Raw genomic sequence first — 14985 nt, 5'->3', positions numbered from 1 at the left:
TTTAAATTTACCTTTCCTCGTGGGAACGATCCCTACTCATGCTACTGCATTATTTGTTTATCTGATTTAGTCGGGTAATTTGGGCGTACGCGATAAGCGCTACCATATACCATACCCAGATAGGGCTTGGCCCAATGGGTTCAGCAGCTAGGTCTTGCACCATGTCTACTACTTTTTTGTATTGATTGGGCTTCTATTAAGCTTGGGCTTTGACATCTAATAAGGCTTAGTGAATTTTGGGACATTTTCCTAAGTAATGTTTGTCGGGTTCGGGTCGGACCAGACCCATATATTTTCGGGGGTATCAATTAGGGGTGCAAACGAACCGAACCTGTTCGTGAGCTTTACGAGCCCGCTCGATAAATATTTGATTCGTATTCGAGCTTATCGAACTCGAGCCGAATTAAAACATGTTCGAACATTTTTTCGAGCCGAGCTCGAGCCGAAATTACTCCATTCGATAGTTTGCGAATAGTTCGCGAGCCTTAATATTTAATTAATATAATATAATTATATAATAATATATATACATTTCGAGCTTTCGAACCATAATATCCGAATAGTTCACGAATAGGTTCGAATATTTCGAACAGAACTTGAACTCGAACTCGAACTTCATTTTGAGCCAAACACGAGCCAAAATATTTGAAATTATCGAATTCGAATCGAGCTCGAACTCGAATATACTCTTATCGAGCTGAATTCGAACCTTAAAATTTTACCATTATTCGTCTCGATTCGGTTTGTTTGCACCCCTAGTATCAATAGTACCTCCCCTTTCTGGTCTAAAATAAGTATGAAGTTTAGACCATGTGGTTTGGTCGGGTCCCGAACTCAATGTGCTTCCTTTGTGCTAGTCCAAACTCCACAACTTATCAATTTGCGTGGTCCAGATTTCGATCCGCGTCACATCATAGAATGAACGGCAAGATTTCCTGAAGGTACGGTTCTTGAGGCGGGCAATATGGTAGCTTGGCCTCATCCGAGCCCTTGATTGATATTGTTATCCAACGGTCAGGATTCACTCCTTCCTTCTATAAATAGGCGGTAAAAAACTTAATTTTTCACTTTTACAGCTTAAGTCGGTACTCTGCCAAAGTGTCGAGAGCGTTCCCGACCCGAGCTACCTTTTACCTTCCCTTCTTGGTATTTATCGAGTCCTACTCGTACTGTACTTCCCGCGTGCCCGTTGTAAGTATTTCATTTTTACTTGTAGAACTTAAGATAGGATGTCCTCCTTAGACGATTCGGTAGTTAAGGAAGCAGTAGATTTTTTAGATGCCCCCTCTTCCCCACCTGATATGCCTAGACCTCTGACCCTCAAGGGTCAGATTCCAACCCGATCCCTTCTGAGACTCGGGAGACAAAAATACGTATGTACCATAGGCTCAGGACTGATGAAGCCCGACTGAGGAGAGAGGGTCGGTCTTGGTATGAGGACCTAGCTTCTTTCCTTGGTCCAGACATGGGCCCGACCATTAGGGACAGGTCAGGCATGCCTTATAAATATGACTTAATAATTCCAAAACATGAGGACCGGACATATAGACCCCGTAAGGTCTTCCTTAGCTTTAGCATAGATCAAATAGGAATGGGTCTTAGACTTCTTGTCCCTGATATTGTTCAGTCTCTGTGTGGGTACTTCTCTGTGTGCCCGAGCCAACTCTCTCCAAAATCCTTTAGTTCTATCCTTTCCTTAGTTGTTCTCTTTAGTTTTTTCCAGGCCCCTTTAGACATAGGGAATTTCCTGAAATTTATTCAAATTAAAAAAACTGCTCCGGGTCGGTTCTATATATCAATCTAATCCGAGCATCAATTCTTGAAGGGGAAACCGATCTCCCATAAAGGGTGGAACAACAAATATTTCTTTGTTGGATCCAACCAGCCCTAGTTGTGTAGGATGAACTAGGTCATGGACTTTACACCCCTGCCATTCCAGCCCAACCTTCCCTTGACTTTACCAACTTCCTTTCCATCATGTCTGTAAAGACTTTTGATATTGAGAACCTGATTGATAATGATCTACTCTGCGCCTATGGCTTCTGTTAAAAAAGGGATAGAGATTCTGGGAGAGATGGGTAGGGACCCTTACCCCCTTTTTAATATATCATTCCTTTGCTTTGTGTTTTTTGACTAACCCTTTATTATTGTTGTTGCGTAATTTTGTGCACGCAAGTGCACGGTGTCAAGTTTTAATAAAGTGTAAGTAAAGTATAGTTCCCACCAAGAGTAGTGTGAAAATTATTTAGTACTTGTAATTAAAATAGTCCAAACTTTATCTAGAAAATTAAATAGAGAATTTTTTTTTGAAAATTTAAATAATTCAAAAATTCTAAGCAGAGCTTGCACACAATTCAGAAAAATATCAATGATAGAAAAATGTCTAGAGGATTTGATTTTACCTGGTTTTGACAACAACTACTTCTAATTAATTTATTTTCATGAATTATATTCAACTAATAGCCAAGAACACTTAATTATATTATTTCTCTCTCCCGAGCAACAAATAAATTGTATCAAATAAGATTTGATTTCAATATCCTTATTAAAAATATATTCTTAAAGATATGCGAAAGAGTATGTTCTTTTCAAAAGCTCTGTTAACATTATACACTCTCCCGAGTTATATAAACATTAATTAACTGTGTAATTTCTATTGTCCTATTCAAAATCTCCTCTCCCGAGCAACGATTTCAAATAAATATAACAAATCAATTTATGGCCAGTAAATTTAAAAGACAATCAATACTAGAAAAAATAATTAATCTAGGATAATTCAATCCAATAAAAATCAAAAGTCGTAAAAGTGTCTACACCTGGTTCCATCATCCCTCTAGACTAATGAAATTTAGTTCATAATCAAAAACTGAATAAAACAAATCATGTTCAAAAATCCAAACTTAATTCAATAAATAAAGATTTTAAAAAAAGATAACAAATCCGAATATTTGCTCTTCCATGTCCGGTCGATTGATCTTCAAATTTACTGCTTCAAGTTCTTCAACTTCTTCAGATTTCTCTTACCTTCAAGTTCTTCAAATCTCACATTTTAGGCTTGAATTTGTTTCTGAAAGTGTTATGTGGCTAAAGTGTGTGCGGCCGCTTCCTTCAATTCACGTTAAAAATCTACTTGTATATGTGATTATGAAAGCCCAATATCAATCCCAACGATCACGTATCCAGAATTTCCAAAACTCTGAGTTTTTTCCAAAAATATGCATTAGCGCAGATGCGCTTGATGAAATGAGCAGAGACGCTTGTGTTTCTTTGTTTATGCGCAAACTTGGTGAGTAAATAGCGCAGAGTTTCCTCCGCATAAGAGCAGATGTGCATGAGTAAAGGCGCAGACTTTCTTTCTTGTTTTTCTCCCACAATGCAGCAGCTCTTCTCTTAAGGCGCATAATTTCTTATCCCTTCCTCAAATTCTGACTTTTTGCTCAAATGCTCCTATTTCTAGCGCATATGCGCTTCATTCTTTCCTCCAGGCACTGATTTTAGGCGCACACTTGCTTCTGGAATGGCGCAGATTTGCTTTCTTTTGAGCGCAGCTGCTCATGATCTTTATTTCTCATAGTGCAGATGCTCTATTATTGAATAGCAGCTGCTCTAGTCATGAGGCTCAGCTGGTCTTCTACTATGGAGCAGGTGCGCTTAAACCATCTCAAGTTTCTTCCTTTTTGCGCAGCTGCTCCTCTTCCTTTCGCAGGTGCACTACAGTTCATGGTACATCGCGCGATATTTTTCAAAAAATTATATCTCACAATCTAACTGTTGGATAACTGAAATTTTGATAGCAGCTTTAAAATAGCTAAAAATTTATTATGAACAGTGGAGATTGGATTTGGATGTATCACAATTTCCCAGAAATTTTCTGAAGTTGCTGCTCCTTTTTCATCTTTCCGCTTCTTGTTACGTTTCCTCCAATCCTTGCATCTCACAAAAACAACAACAAATACGCATAATATCCACTCGATACATCACAAAAGCCAAGTCAAATCATATATAAAATAAGTGCATAAATTTCACTTATCAAATCTCCCCAAACTTAGACTTTTGCTAGTCTCGAGCAAAACAATAATATGTAATATAGTTAACCTCCGAATTTTTACATTCAAGATTCAATACACATGTCCGCTAATTTTCTCAAGAGTTCTCGTGTGTGTGTGTGATTTTCCAATCTTGTATATCATCCTTGCTTTCGATACACTAATGCAACAAGTTTATTTCATAGAATCATCAACTCCGCTCTCGAGTTTCAAAACACTCTCTACCAAGCTCAACTTATTTTCAAGATAAATCACAAATTTTTAATATCAATGCCGGATTTTGCACCCAGTTTTGTTTTAGTCTCATAAATTACCCGCAAACTTAGCTATAATTAAAGATAAGATTCGGATTTCAATCCCCTCGTCTATAGCCCGGATGGAGCATCAACCCATTTTGTCCACAAACTTAGCCATGGATTGGTGATTAGGATTTCAATCCATTTTCAGACCCGGATGGAGTTGTAAAAAATTTAAAAATAGAAATTTATCGGTTTCTTTTTGCAACTTTTTAGCTACTCAATAAGATTGCTTAAATCATTTCTATGATCGTATTAGTCTACCTCGATTTCAAGTATAAATCACCAAAGTTAAGAATTGAATCATCCAGTCCATTCACAAAATAAAAAAGCTTCTCTAATCAATAGGGCCTAAACAATCAAGACATAGTGCATATGGGTGAGAATTCAAGATTAAATATAGCTAACATTGACCTTTCAGCATAAAACTTATTTTCATCATAGGCCAACACAATTACACATCATGTCCTTAAACTCAAACTAACTCAGCAAAATTTTTCAAATTTTCAAAATTTTTAAACACCCCCCAAAATTAAAATGTGCATTGTCCTCAATGTACAATAAACAAATGAAATAGTAGAGGAATGCACGTACCTGTGACAACGACCATCAGTAGTCGTCATCATTTTCATCGTCATTTGCAGCGCATTGAGGTATAGTAGGGGTAACACCACCAAACTTCATCTCCACACATCCTATAAAAAAATAACAAGAGACAAAATTTAAGAAGTAAATACATAAAAATCAAATAAACATAATAAATAAATTGTGAAGACTAATTTGACTCAATTAGTAGATGGACGGCCAAGATTTATTGAGACTTATTTAATCTGGATCCTACGGCTGGGATTAAATCTTGAGATTAACCTTCCTTATTAATACCGATTATGGGAGTTAGTAAGAAAAAAAATTTGTTATTCTTATTCTTCCTTGCGAGAACACAATACGCTCCTCTGAAACAGAGCTCGAGACTTCAAACTCTCCAGAAATCAAAGCTGATGTTATTCTTTCTTGTTCATTAGAGATTATAGCAATTGAGACTTGTTAGATTGTATCTCTGTGAGGTTCGAAGTGTTGTAACTTGATTACTTATATTGATAGTGGATTCATATTGGGGTTAACCCGAGAACCTTGGATGTAGGATAGCAATATCCGAACCAAGTAAAAATCTAGTGTCTTTGCGTTCTGATTTTTCTAGCGTTCGTATGATTGAATTGCTTGAATTCTTTCTCACTCTCGTATGATGTTCTTGGGATTAAACTTAAAAAATTTGTATCAAGAGCTTGGTTATTCATTGATCTAGGGATCTATCTTGAGTTGCTCTAGAGGTATTCGACTTTCTGCCTAAGTGAAGTTCTTGAATTGATTTTTTGGAAGAATGTCTACTGGCCAGGGGAAATCTCACAAAATGCCAACGTCAAGATTTGAGGTGGAGAAGTTTGATGGGAAAAATGATTTCAATCTCTGGAGGGAAAAGATGATGGCTCACCTGGGAAACTTGGGGCTGGATGAAGCTCTAAAGGGTGAGACTAAGATGCTCGATTCAATTAAAAACAAGGAAGAGATCCTCAATAAATCAAGAAACACAATTGTCTTGAGTTTAGGCGATCAAATCCTCAGAAAAGTTGTGAAGGAAAAGACTCCTTGTGAGATGTGGATGAAACAGGAACAACTATACATGACCAAGACACTTTCCAATAGAATCTACATGAAACAAAGGTTTTATGGATTCAAAATGGATGAGAATAAATCCATAGATGAAAATACAGATGAGTTTACAAAGCTGCTATCAGATTTGGAGAACTTGGATGTCACTATTGATGAGGAAGATCAAGCTATCTTCTTGCTAAACACTTTGTCAAAGGCTTATGATCTATTAAGAGACACTCAATTATGGGAGAGAAACACTAACTCCTGAGGAAGTCATTGGAGCAGCCTATTCGAAAGAGTTGGATCTGAGGGCAACAGGGAAGTTTAACAAATCTGCTGATGAAGGCTTGAATTTCAGAGGGAGGTCTATAGAAAGATAGGAATATTCAAACAGAGGCCGGAAACAATCAAGATCAAAGTCTAGGCCTAATAAAACTTGCTGGGTTTTCAAGAAGGAAGGCCACTTTATAAGAGCTTGTCCTCAAAGAAAGCCTAATACTAAACATGATTCTGTTCCTATAACCGAAGCTGCAAATGTACTTGAAGATTTCAAAGAAGCTGAGGTCCTAGCTATTACCACAAATGATCCTAAGGAGGAATGGATTTTGGACTTCGGCTGTACATATCACATGTCACCAAGGAGAGACTGGTTTTTTGACTATAAAGAAGTAAACTCTGGACATGTTTTGATGGGAAATAATCAATCATGCAAGATTCATGGCACTGGATCTGTGAAGCTAAGAATAGAGGATGGATCAGTGAAAATTATCACTGAAGTAAGGTTCATCCCTAACTTAAAGAGAAACCTAATATCTTTAGGTGCTTTGGATCAAAAGGGATTCAGCTACAAAGCTCAAAATGGTAACCTAAAGGTTGTAAAAGGTGCACTGGTTGTTATGAAATGAAGTATATATCAAGGCTTGCATATCTTGCAAGCCAATACCATTGCAGCAGAGACAAATTTAGTAATGCCTAGTAAAGATCAAACTGAAATTTGGCATAAGAGGCTTGTTCACATGAGCCTCAAAGGATTACAGAAACTTGGCAAGCAAAGACTGCTGGACTCGAAGCAGATTAACAGCCTGGATTTCTGCGAAAGTTGTGTCCTTGGTAAAACTCATAGACTCAAGTTTAATACAGCAATTCACAAGACAAAATCCACCCTTGATTACATACATTCGGACTTGTGGGGCTCTCCAAAGGTACCACTGTCATTATCAAAATCTCAATACTTTATTTTTTTGATTGATGACTACTCTATAAAGGTGTGGATTTATTTTCTAAAAACCAAGGATGAGGCTTTTAGTAAATTTGTTGAATGGAAATCCTTAGTCGAGAATCAAACAGGAAACAAAGTAAAGAGATTAAGAACGGACAATGGCTTAGAATTTTGTAATCGTGAATTTGATGATTTCTGCATGAAACATGGGATTTCTAGACATAGAACATGCGCCTATACGCCCCAACAAAATGGGGTTGTGGAACGAATGAACAGAACCATAATGGATAAGGTTAGATGCATGTTAAGTTAAAGTGGACTGCCTAACACATTTTGGGCAGAAGCTGTCTCAACCGCATGCTACCTAATAAATCGGTCTCCAAGTTCTGCCATAAATTTCATGGTCCCTGAGTTTAGATGGTCTAATGTGAATCCAGATTCACCTAAAAATATTTGGATGCATTGCATATGTTCATACTAACCAAGGAAAATTAAATCCTAGAGCCTTCAAAAGGATTTTTATAGGATATCCTAATGGAGTTAAAGGCTACAAAATTTGGTTATTGGATGATCTTAAATGAATAATCAGTAGGGATGTAATCTTTAATGAGGATGAATCTTACAAAACTAACATAAATAAATCAGCTGCAGCCAGATCTAAACAAGCTGAACAAAATTCCAAGTTTCAGGAACAGCCACAAGATCTGGATGTTTTCACATATTTAGAAGCTGCCAGGGGTCTAGATCAAGGTGGAGAAACTTAGAACAAACCTGAAAATTCCTATGATTTTGACACAGGCTATGATCAATCTAAAAATGACATTGAAATTCATGAAGTGCCGATTGAAGAAGAAAACCAAAGTGAGACACTAAATGACAATCACTGGATGGTTATCAACTTGCAAGAGATAGGGTAAGGAGGGAAATAAGACCACCTCCAAGGTATGCAAGTTTTGAATTTACAGCATTTGCTTTAAATGTGGCCGATCTACTTGAATTGGAAGAGCCAATGAATTACAATGAAGCTCTTAAAAGTAAGTATTGGCCAAAATGGAAGAAAGTCATGGAAGAAGAGCTTGAGTCATTGCATAAAAACAATACTTGGAAGTTATTTGATAAAACTCATGGCAAGAAGGTCATTGGATGCAAATGGGTGTTCAAGAGAAAATCAGGGATTCCTGGAGTAGAGGCAGCTAGATACAAAGCTAGATTAGTTGCAAAAGGATTTTCCCAAGTTGAAGGCATAGAATATGATGATGTCTTCTTCCCGGTTGTTAAACACACCTTGATTAGGATCATATTGGCCATTACAGCCATTCAAGACATGGAATTGGAACAATGTGATGTCAAGACAACTTTCTTACATGGAACTTTGGAAGAAGAGATCCTAATGTCACAACCCAAGGGATTTATCAAACAAGGGGAAGCTGGAAAAGTTTGCTTACTACAAAGATCTATCTATGGACTTAAGCAATCACCAAGACAATGGTATTGTCGATTTGATGATTTCATGCTTAAAATAGGATTCCAAATCAAAATTTGATAGTTGTGTCTACTATTAAAAGCTGCCAAATGAGTTTTACATTTATCTCCTTATCTATGTTGATGACATGCTTATAGCATGAAAACATTCCAAGGAAATTCAGAAGTTAAAGCTTCTTCTCAGTTCTGAATTTGACATGAAGAATCTTGGAGCAGCAAAGAGAATTTTGGGAATGGGTATAGTAAGAAACAGGAAGCTTAGAGCATTAACAATATCTCAAGAAGGGTACATACAAAAGGTTGTGGATGTGTTTGGCATGAAAGATGCAAGGGGGTAAACACTCCAATTGGTGCTCATTTTAAAATGAGATATGTTAAAGAAAAAGATGTTGAAACTGAATCTGCACAAATGAAGATTGTTCCTTATAAAAACGCAGTAGGCAGCATGATATATTCCATGGTATCAACAAGGATGGAAATAGCTTATGGCATGGGATTGGTTAGTAGGTTCATGAGCAAGCCAAGTAGGGAACATTCGCAAACTGTGAAATGGTTACTTAGATATCTAAAGGGGAAAACCAATCTGAAATTCGTATATTCAGCAAACACATGGATATCTTGTGAAGTGGTTGGATATTGTGACTCGGATTATGCCGCTGATCTTGACAAAAGAAGATCATTATCCGGTTATGTTTTCACTGTCGGAGAAAATGTTGTTAGTTGGAAGTCAAGCTTGCAGCATGTGGTGGCTCTTTAGACAACTGAAGCCGAGTATATCTCACTTACAGAAGCTGTAAAGGAAGCATTGTGGATTAAAGGATTTGTAACTAAAATGAGACAAGAACTGTAAGGCCCGAAAATATTAAATTATTAATTATGGGATTTGAGAATTAAATTCCATATTTTGGGAAAATATTGATTTGAGAAGTGATGGAAATTATAGATTTAATTTTCGAGTCGAAAATATTTAATTTGAGAATCTATGGATTTTGAGAATTAAATTCTGAGAATTCTTAAATTAAAAGAATAAATATTTTATTTGAATATTAATGGAATTTAAGATTTAATTCCAAGTTTTGAGAATTAATATGATTGAATTCGGAAGTGAAACCTGATCAGGGACTGATTTGCAAATATCGGTGTTTGAAGGGCTAAAGTGCAAAAGGCCATGATTATTTAATTAATCCAAATTTATTTAATTTTAATCCGATTATATTTAATTTGGGAATATTTAGAGTTTCGATTTTAATTTAAATATTCTTAAATTATTTTGGATTGAAATTGAATTAAAACGAAGGCCGAGGACTGAATTGCAATTTGTGAAGTTTTAGGGACTAAATTGCAATTAAGCAATACATATCCGATTATTGAAATTTCTTACTCAGCTTATTAACGTGTTAGTGCATTTGGAATTCAGAAAAATCGAATAAGGAATAGAGAACAGAACCCGAAACCTTATTTCCTTTTGAATTTTCGATTTTCAAAACCCCGTAACGTTTGTTTCGATGGTCCGATTTCGATTCCGAAAAGAGTTCTGGAATCCTTACAACGAGTACTTCGACTTGATGTAAGTTTTGAATTACTTCGGCAAGTTTTGAAGATTGAAATTTGATAGATATCAGGAATTGATGTTATGTTTAAGTTATTCAACGTATTTACATTCCGATATCGAAAACGAATCGATGATTGATTCTTGAATGAACTTGTTATGATTTCCAGTATGTATATAGAGAGTTATAGCAGCTGATTGTGTTGATATGATGGTGTATGAGGTTATAGTGCTGATATATCACATGTTCATGAGGTTAAATAAGTTAGATTCGAATTCGATATTTCGTCGGTTACCGATTTTTAATCGCTACGCCGTTGATTGATGATTTGAAGCCGTTTTGATAGCCTATGACTGAGATGAGATGTTCTTTTAGATGTTATCGATGATATATCAATTTTATTTCTTAGTTTCAAACTAGTTTGAAGGCTAACGACTCAAGACTCCGAATTCGAACTGAAGAAGATGAAGTGAGGTTTGAAATGAATTTGATTGAAGATATATTGATGATTGTGACTTGATTCTAAAATGATTGAATAGAATGAAGCTTGATATGAATGTTTTGATGCTATTTTTCAGATTTGAAGCATTCAAAACAGAGAAAATACGAAGGTATAATGACGACATCGCAAGTTAGGGACTTTGAAACTCAAAGAACGACTATTCTTGAGTTGGCCCGCAAAAACCACATACTTGATATGTTTTGATTTATGTTTGATGTTGTCGATCCATCTCAGGTAGTGGATCTTAAAGTTTGAGTCGGTATGATAGTATATTGAATTGATTCTATGCCAAGGTTGCGGTTAACCTTATTTTCAAGCCCAGAATGGCTACGATAGATGGATATCCATGTCAAGATCATTTATGAATCTTGATGGCCTCGAAGTTATATGAATCAGTTCTTATGCGAAGCGTTAATTTACTCTATTTGTTGAGTCAAGTTTAAATAGAGTCGATATGATTTATTTAACGCTTTCTATATGTTGGTTATACTGAGATTGATTTATCACCGGAGTTTATCCGGTTGTTGTCTTGTTTTGTATGTGTGCATGACAACAGATAGGGCAGGAGCTAGTCAAGGACGATGATAGTAGCTCATGAGTGAAGATTAGATGTGGACTCGGGTTGTTCTAGCTGAATCGAGGTGTTTAAGTTCCAGCATGAATGTTGGAAAAACTTGAAGTAGTTGGTGTTGAGTAGTGAGTGAAAAACATATGTAAATTATAACTTTTGCTAGACTTTAATCTTCTAGTTGATGTATCGATTTCCTTATGAACATGTTTAGATCTGGTTATATGTTAATCTACATGTTCTAGACTTGAATTTGATGGGTTGGAATTGATTGAAAGGATCATAGTTGCTGACAAAAGAACAGAGCAGGCTTTCTGCCTAGGAGGCGCCCGCGCGGCAGGTTTTGACCGCCTGCGCGCACCGCTTTTTGAAAAAAAAAAATTCTTGATCCTTATTCTTTCCTTCTTAAATTAATGATGCTTATTCATTAATTGTCCCTTAAGATTTTAGATTAGCAACCCGAGGCCCCACAACAGGTGATATCAGAGCATAAGTTTCTGGACTGAGATAGAAGCTGAGCGGGGTAGAGTGAGTCACATGCATATATAGTATTGCATTATCTGCATTACTTGATTTGGATAATTTGATGAATTGTGTGTGAGTTTGATCTACTTTCGAAATTAAAGTGAATAATTTACTGATTTGTAAATTTATGAATTTCTTATCGATTTGTTATAAGATTTTCCCGGGTGATGTAAGCACCCAGAATCGAAGAGAACAGTGTTCTTTGGGTGACGTAAGCACCCCAGACTGAACATAATGGTATGGTCAGACTGAAAATAACTGTATTGCTCAGCTGAACGAAGTATTTTCGATTGAATAGAATAGTACATCAGTGAATGAATAGATTTTATTGCAGGTAGAAGTTGGCTTGAAGAACTTGATCAGTTGATCACATTTTTTTCGAAGATACGGATGAATATAGTATTAGATTGATTGAATACCAACTTCGAAACCTAGCAACCAACTGGTGGATTCTGATGAAAAAATGATGAGAAGGCAGAGGTATATTGATTGTTGGTAAGTTCTTAGAACAGAATTTTGTTTATAGTTCTTTGTCACAACAGATAGAAATGATGAGAAAGAAAAATATACCCTCTAGAAGCTGAATATTTTGAATCTTGAGGAATGCTTTATTAGAATTTTCAAGCCTATTACGATTCTTTGAATTGTAAATGATGAAAAGCTCAAGATTGAGTGAATTATTTAATGGCTTGAATTCAAAGAATATGTCTAAATAAATGTTGACGACTGAAACATTTTCTGAAAGACATAGCTTTATCTAAAAGAACTGAAGTTGAATGACAAGGCAGAATGAATGAAATTGTAGATATGTTGCAGTATGTGAGATAATCAGTACTTTGGCTGCAATTTTTATTCCAGAGCAGATATGAAGTCAACGATACGAAAGTAATTCTCTAACTCTAGCGAACCGAGACAGATTAGTCTAGTTCTGAATACAGAGGATGTTAGAGATTATTGCACTCATTGTGGAGGAAGATATTCTAATAATCAGTGTAAAGACAGTTTAGGTAGATGTGATAGAATATGTTCGAAGTAAAACAGATTCAGAGGAAAATTCGAATGAAGAATAATTCCAGAAATAAACAGAGAATCAGAATAAAAATGCACCTGGGAATGAGATTACAGGTAACAGATTTATTTATTTAGTCTGTTTATGTTATTGGTGCAAGAGATATATGATAGCTGAAAGCTTTATTATATCTTACCTCTGTATCTGAAAAGAGATTTTGTGAATTGAACTGAAGAATGGAACTACTGCTTCGATGAAATGAATTGAACATGATTTTGTTCATCTTGAGATATCTGTTTAGGTTGCATGATAGATGATGATGCAATAACCTGATACAGATTATCAGAAGATTGATGATAAAAGCGATTAAATTAGATCAGCAAGAACATAATGTGCATATGAATATGATGATATGATATGGGAACTAGAATTAAGATTCTCTGATTTCGAATCAGTATATCTTATGATTGATTACAGAAATGTTCCGAAATAAGTATATTCTATGCACTAGATATGTTCATGATCTAAACAAGAATTGACAGATATGCTGATGAGTAGAGATTGCAGATATATTCTAGTAAGATTCTCGACTTTAGTTTAAGTTGTGAACTGGAATTTAATTGTGAATTGATGAATTTATGAATTGAATACTGCTTTTGAGGTTTAGAGAAGAGATGATGACGATATGAAAATCAGTTACAGATGAGTATTTTATTTGATTTTACTGAAGTTATTACATCATAAAATCATGATTTTTGAAATTCTTGATATCGATTCTGAGGTTTTGATATTCGACCTCAATCGATTTTGATGGACTCTTATTCTTTGTTAGAGTCTGAATTGATTTACTCGTCTTGAGTTGAGATGCTAGTGAGTTGTTTTCACTTAGCAGTTTGTCATTCAGAATATTGTTCTTTGGATGACCTTGACTTGAGTGAGTTTCCCTGATTATGAATTTCAAGAGTTATTGATTGTTTGATGTATACATTCAGGATATTTTGATATTTTTGGCTCGTAACTGATAGAATTTCCAATTCGATTTATCGGCAAAAATTTTGGGTTGATGATATGATTTGCTAACAATTGGGAAATAGAACGAAGAAACGAGATGAATATTTGATTGATTGATCTTTGAATTTATGTGCTTGAGTGTCGAGATAGATACTAAAACAGTCAGAATTACTGTAATCCAAATTAAGTGAGAATCGATTTGGAAGGATTAAAGCACATTGAGATAAGATCAAGTGATTAGAATTCGATTGAGAAACAGAAATGAGGAATGAGATAGACATTCGATGAATTGATTTTAGATTTCTGTGTATTCTGGTTTACATATTTAGACGAATATATACCAATCAGAATGATTTTCGATTGGAAATAAGCCAGCATTGTTCAGAAGATTAAAGAAACACAGAAAGTAAACCGAAGAAATGAGAATTTAATAACGAATGTCGGATTGAAATATGAATTGAAGTCGCAGATTTGAGTGGATGAATGTGATTTTGATTGATTATTTGATTGTGCTTGATGTTTCCGACAAGAGATATCAGTTTCTGGAAGAAATGCACAACAATGAATTCAATATTCATCCAAAAGTTGTTTTATCAGAAGATAGAGCAACTAGATATGACATAAATAATACGTTTTAGAAGCTAAATGTATAGGGAGTTTCAGTTGAAATTGAAAATAATGGACTAGATTGGTTCAATGACAGTTTGAAAACTTCAGAAATTGAAACGAGATTATGATTTGATAGATTATTTTGCTAAACTACCAAGATGAAGCAGTTTATATGATGTAAACAGGTAGTAGTTATGATCAGATTGATTGAAATGACTGAATAAGATGATATGATTTATGATCAGATTGATTTGAATTAATGAATATGATGATCTGTCTGTATAATCAGATAACTGATTGTGGTCAGAATTGTTACGAGATGCACAGTAAGCCAAGAATTATTGTTTCAATTGAGACATTAGGTTTCCTCTTGAATTGTAATACAGACGATCAGAAGGCTCTGAGTACTTTTTGGATGTGAAAGTACAAGATGTTATCCTTGAATTGAAGAATAGCCATAGTAGATAAATCAGATTTCGAGAATAAATGATATCAGACATGATACAGATTTTCAAAAG

General features: G+C 35.3%; 1 protein-coding gene across 1 annotated transcript; it reads left to right on the top strand.

The window, feature by feature from the left end:
• Positions 1-9057: 9057 nt before the first annotated feature.
• LOC140874112 (secreted RxLR effector protein 161-like) lies at positions 9058-9450 on the top strand. The gene has a single exon (XM_073277391.1). It carries the CDS (start codon positions 9058-9060, stop codon positions 9448-9450), a length of 393 nt encoding a protein of 130 aa, XP_073133492.1.
• Positions 9451-14985: the final 5535 nt, after the last annotated feature.

Source organism: Henckelia pumila, chromosome 1 (genome assembly GCF_033568475.1).
Source record: "Henckelia pumila isolate YLH828 chromosome 1, ASM3356847v2, whole genome shotgun sequence".
NCBI lineage: Eukaryota > Viridiplantae > Streptophyta > Magnoliopsida > Lamiales > Gesneriaceae > Henckelia > Henckelia pumila.
This window is presented reverse-complemented; position numbering and strand designations above follow the sequence as displayed.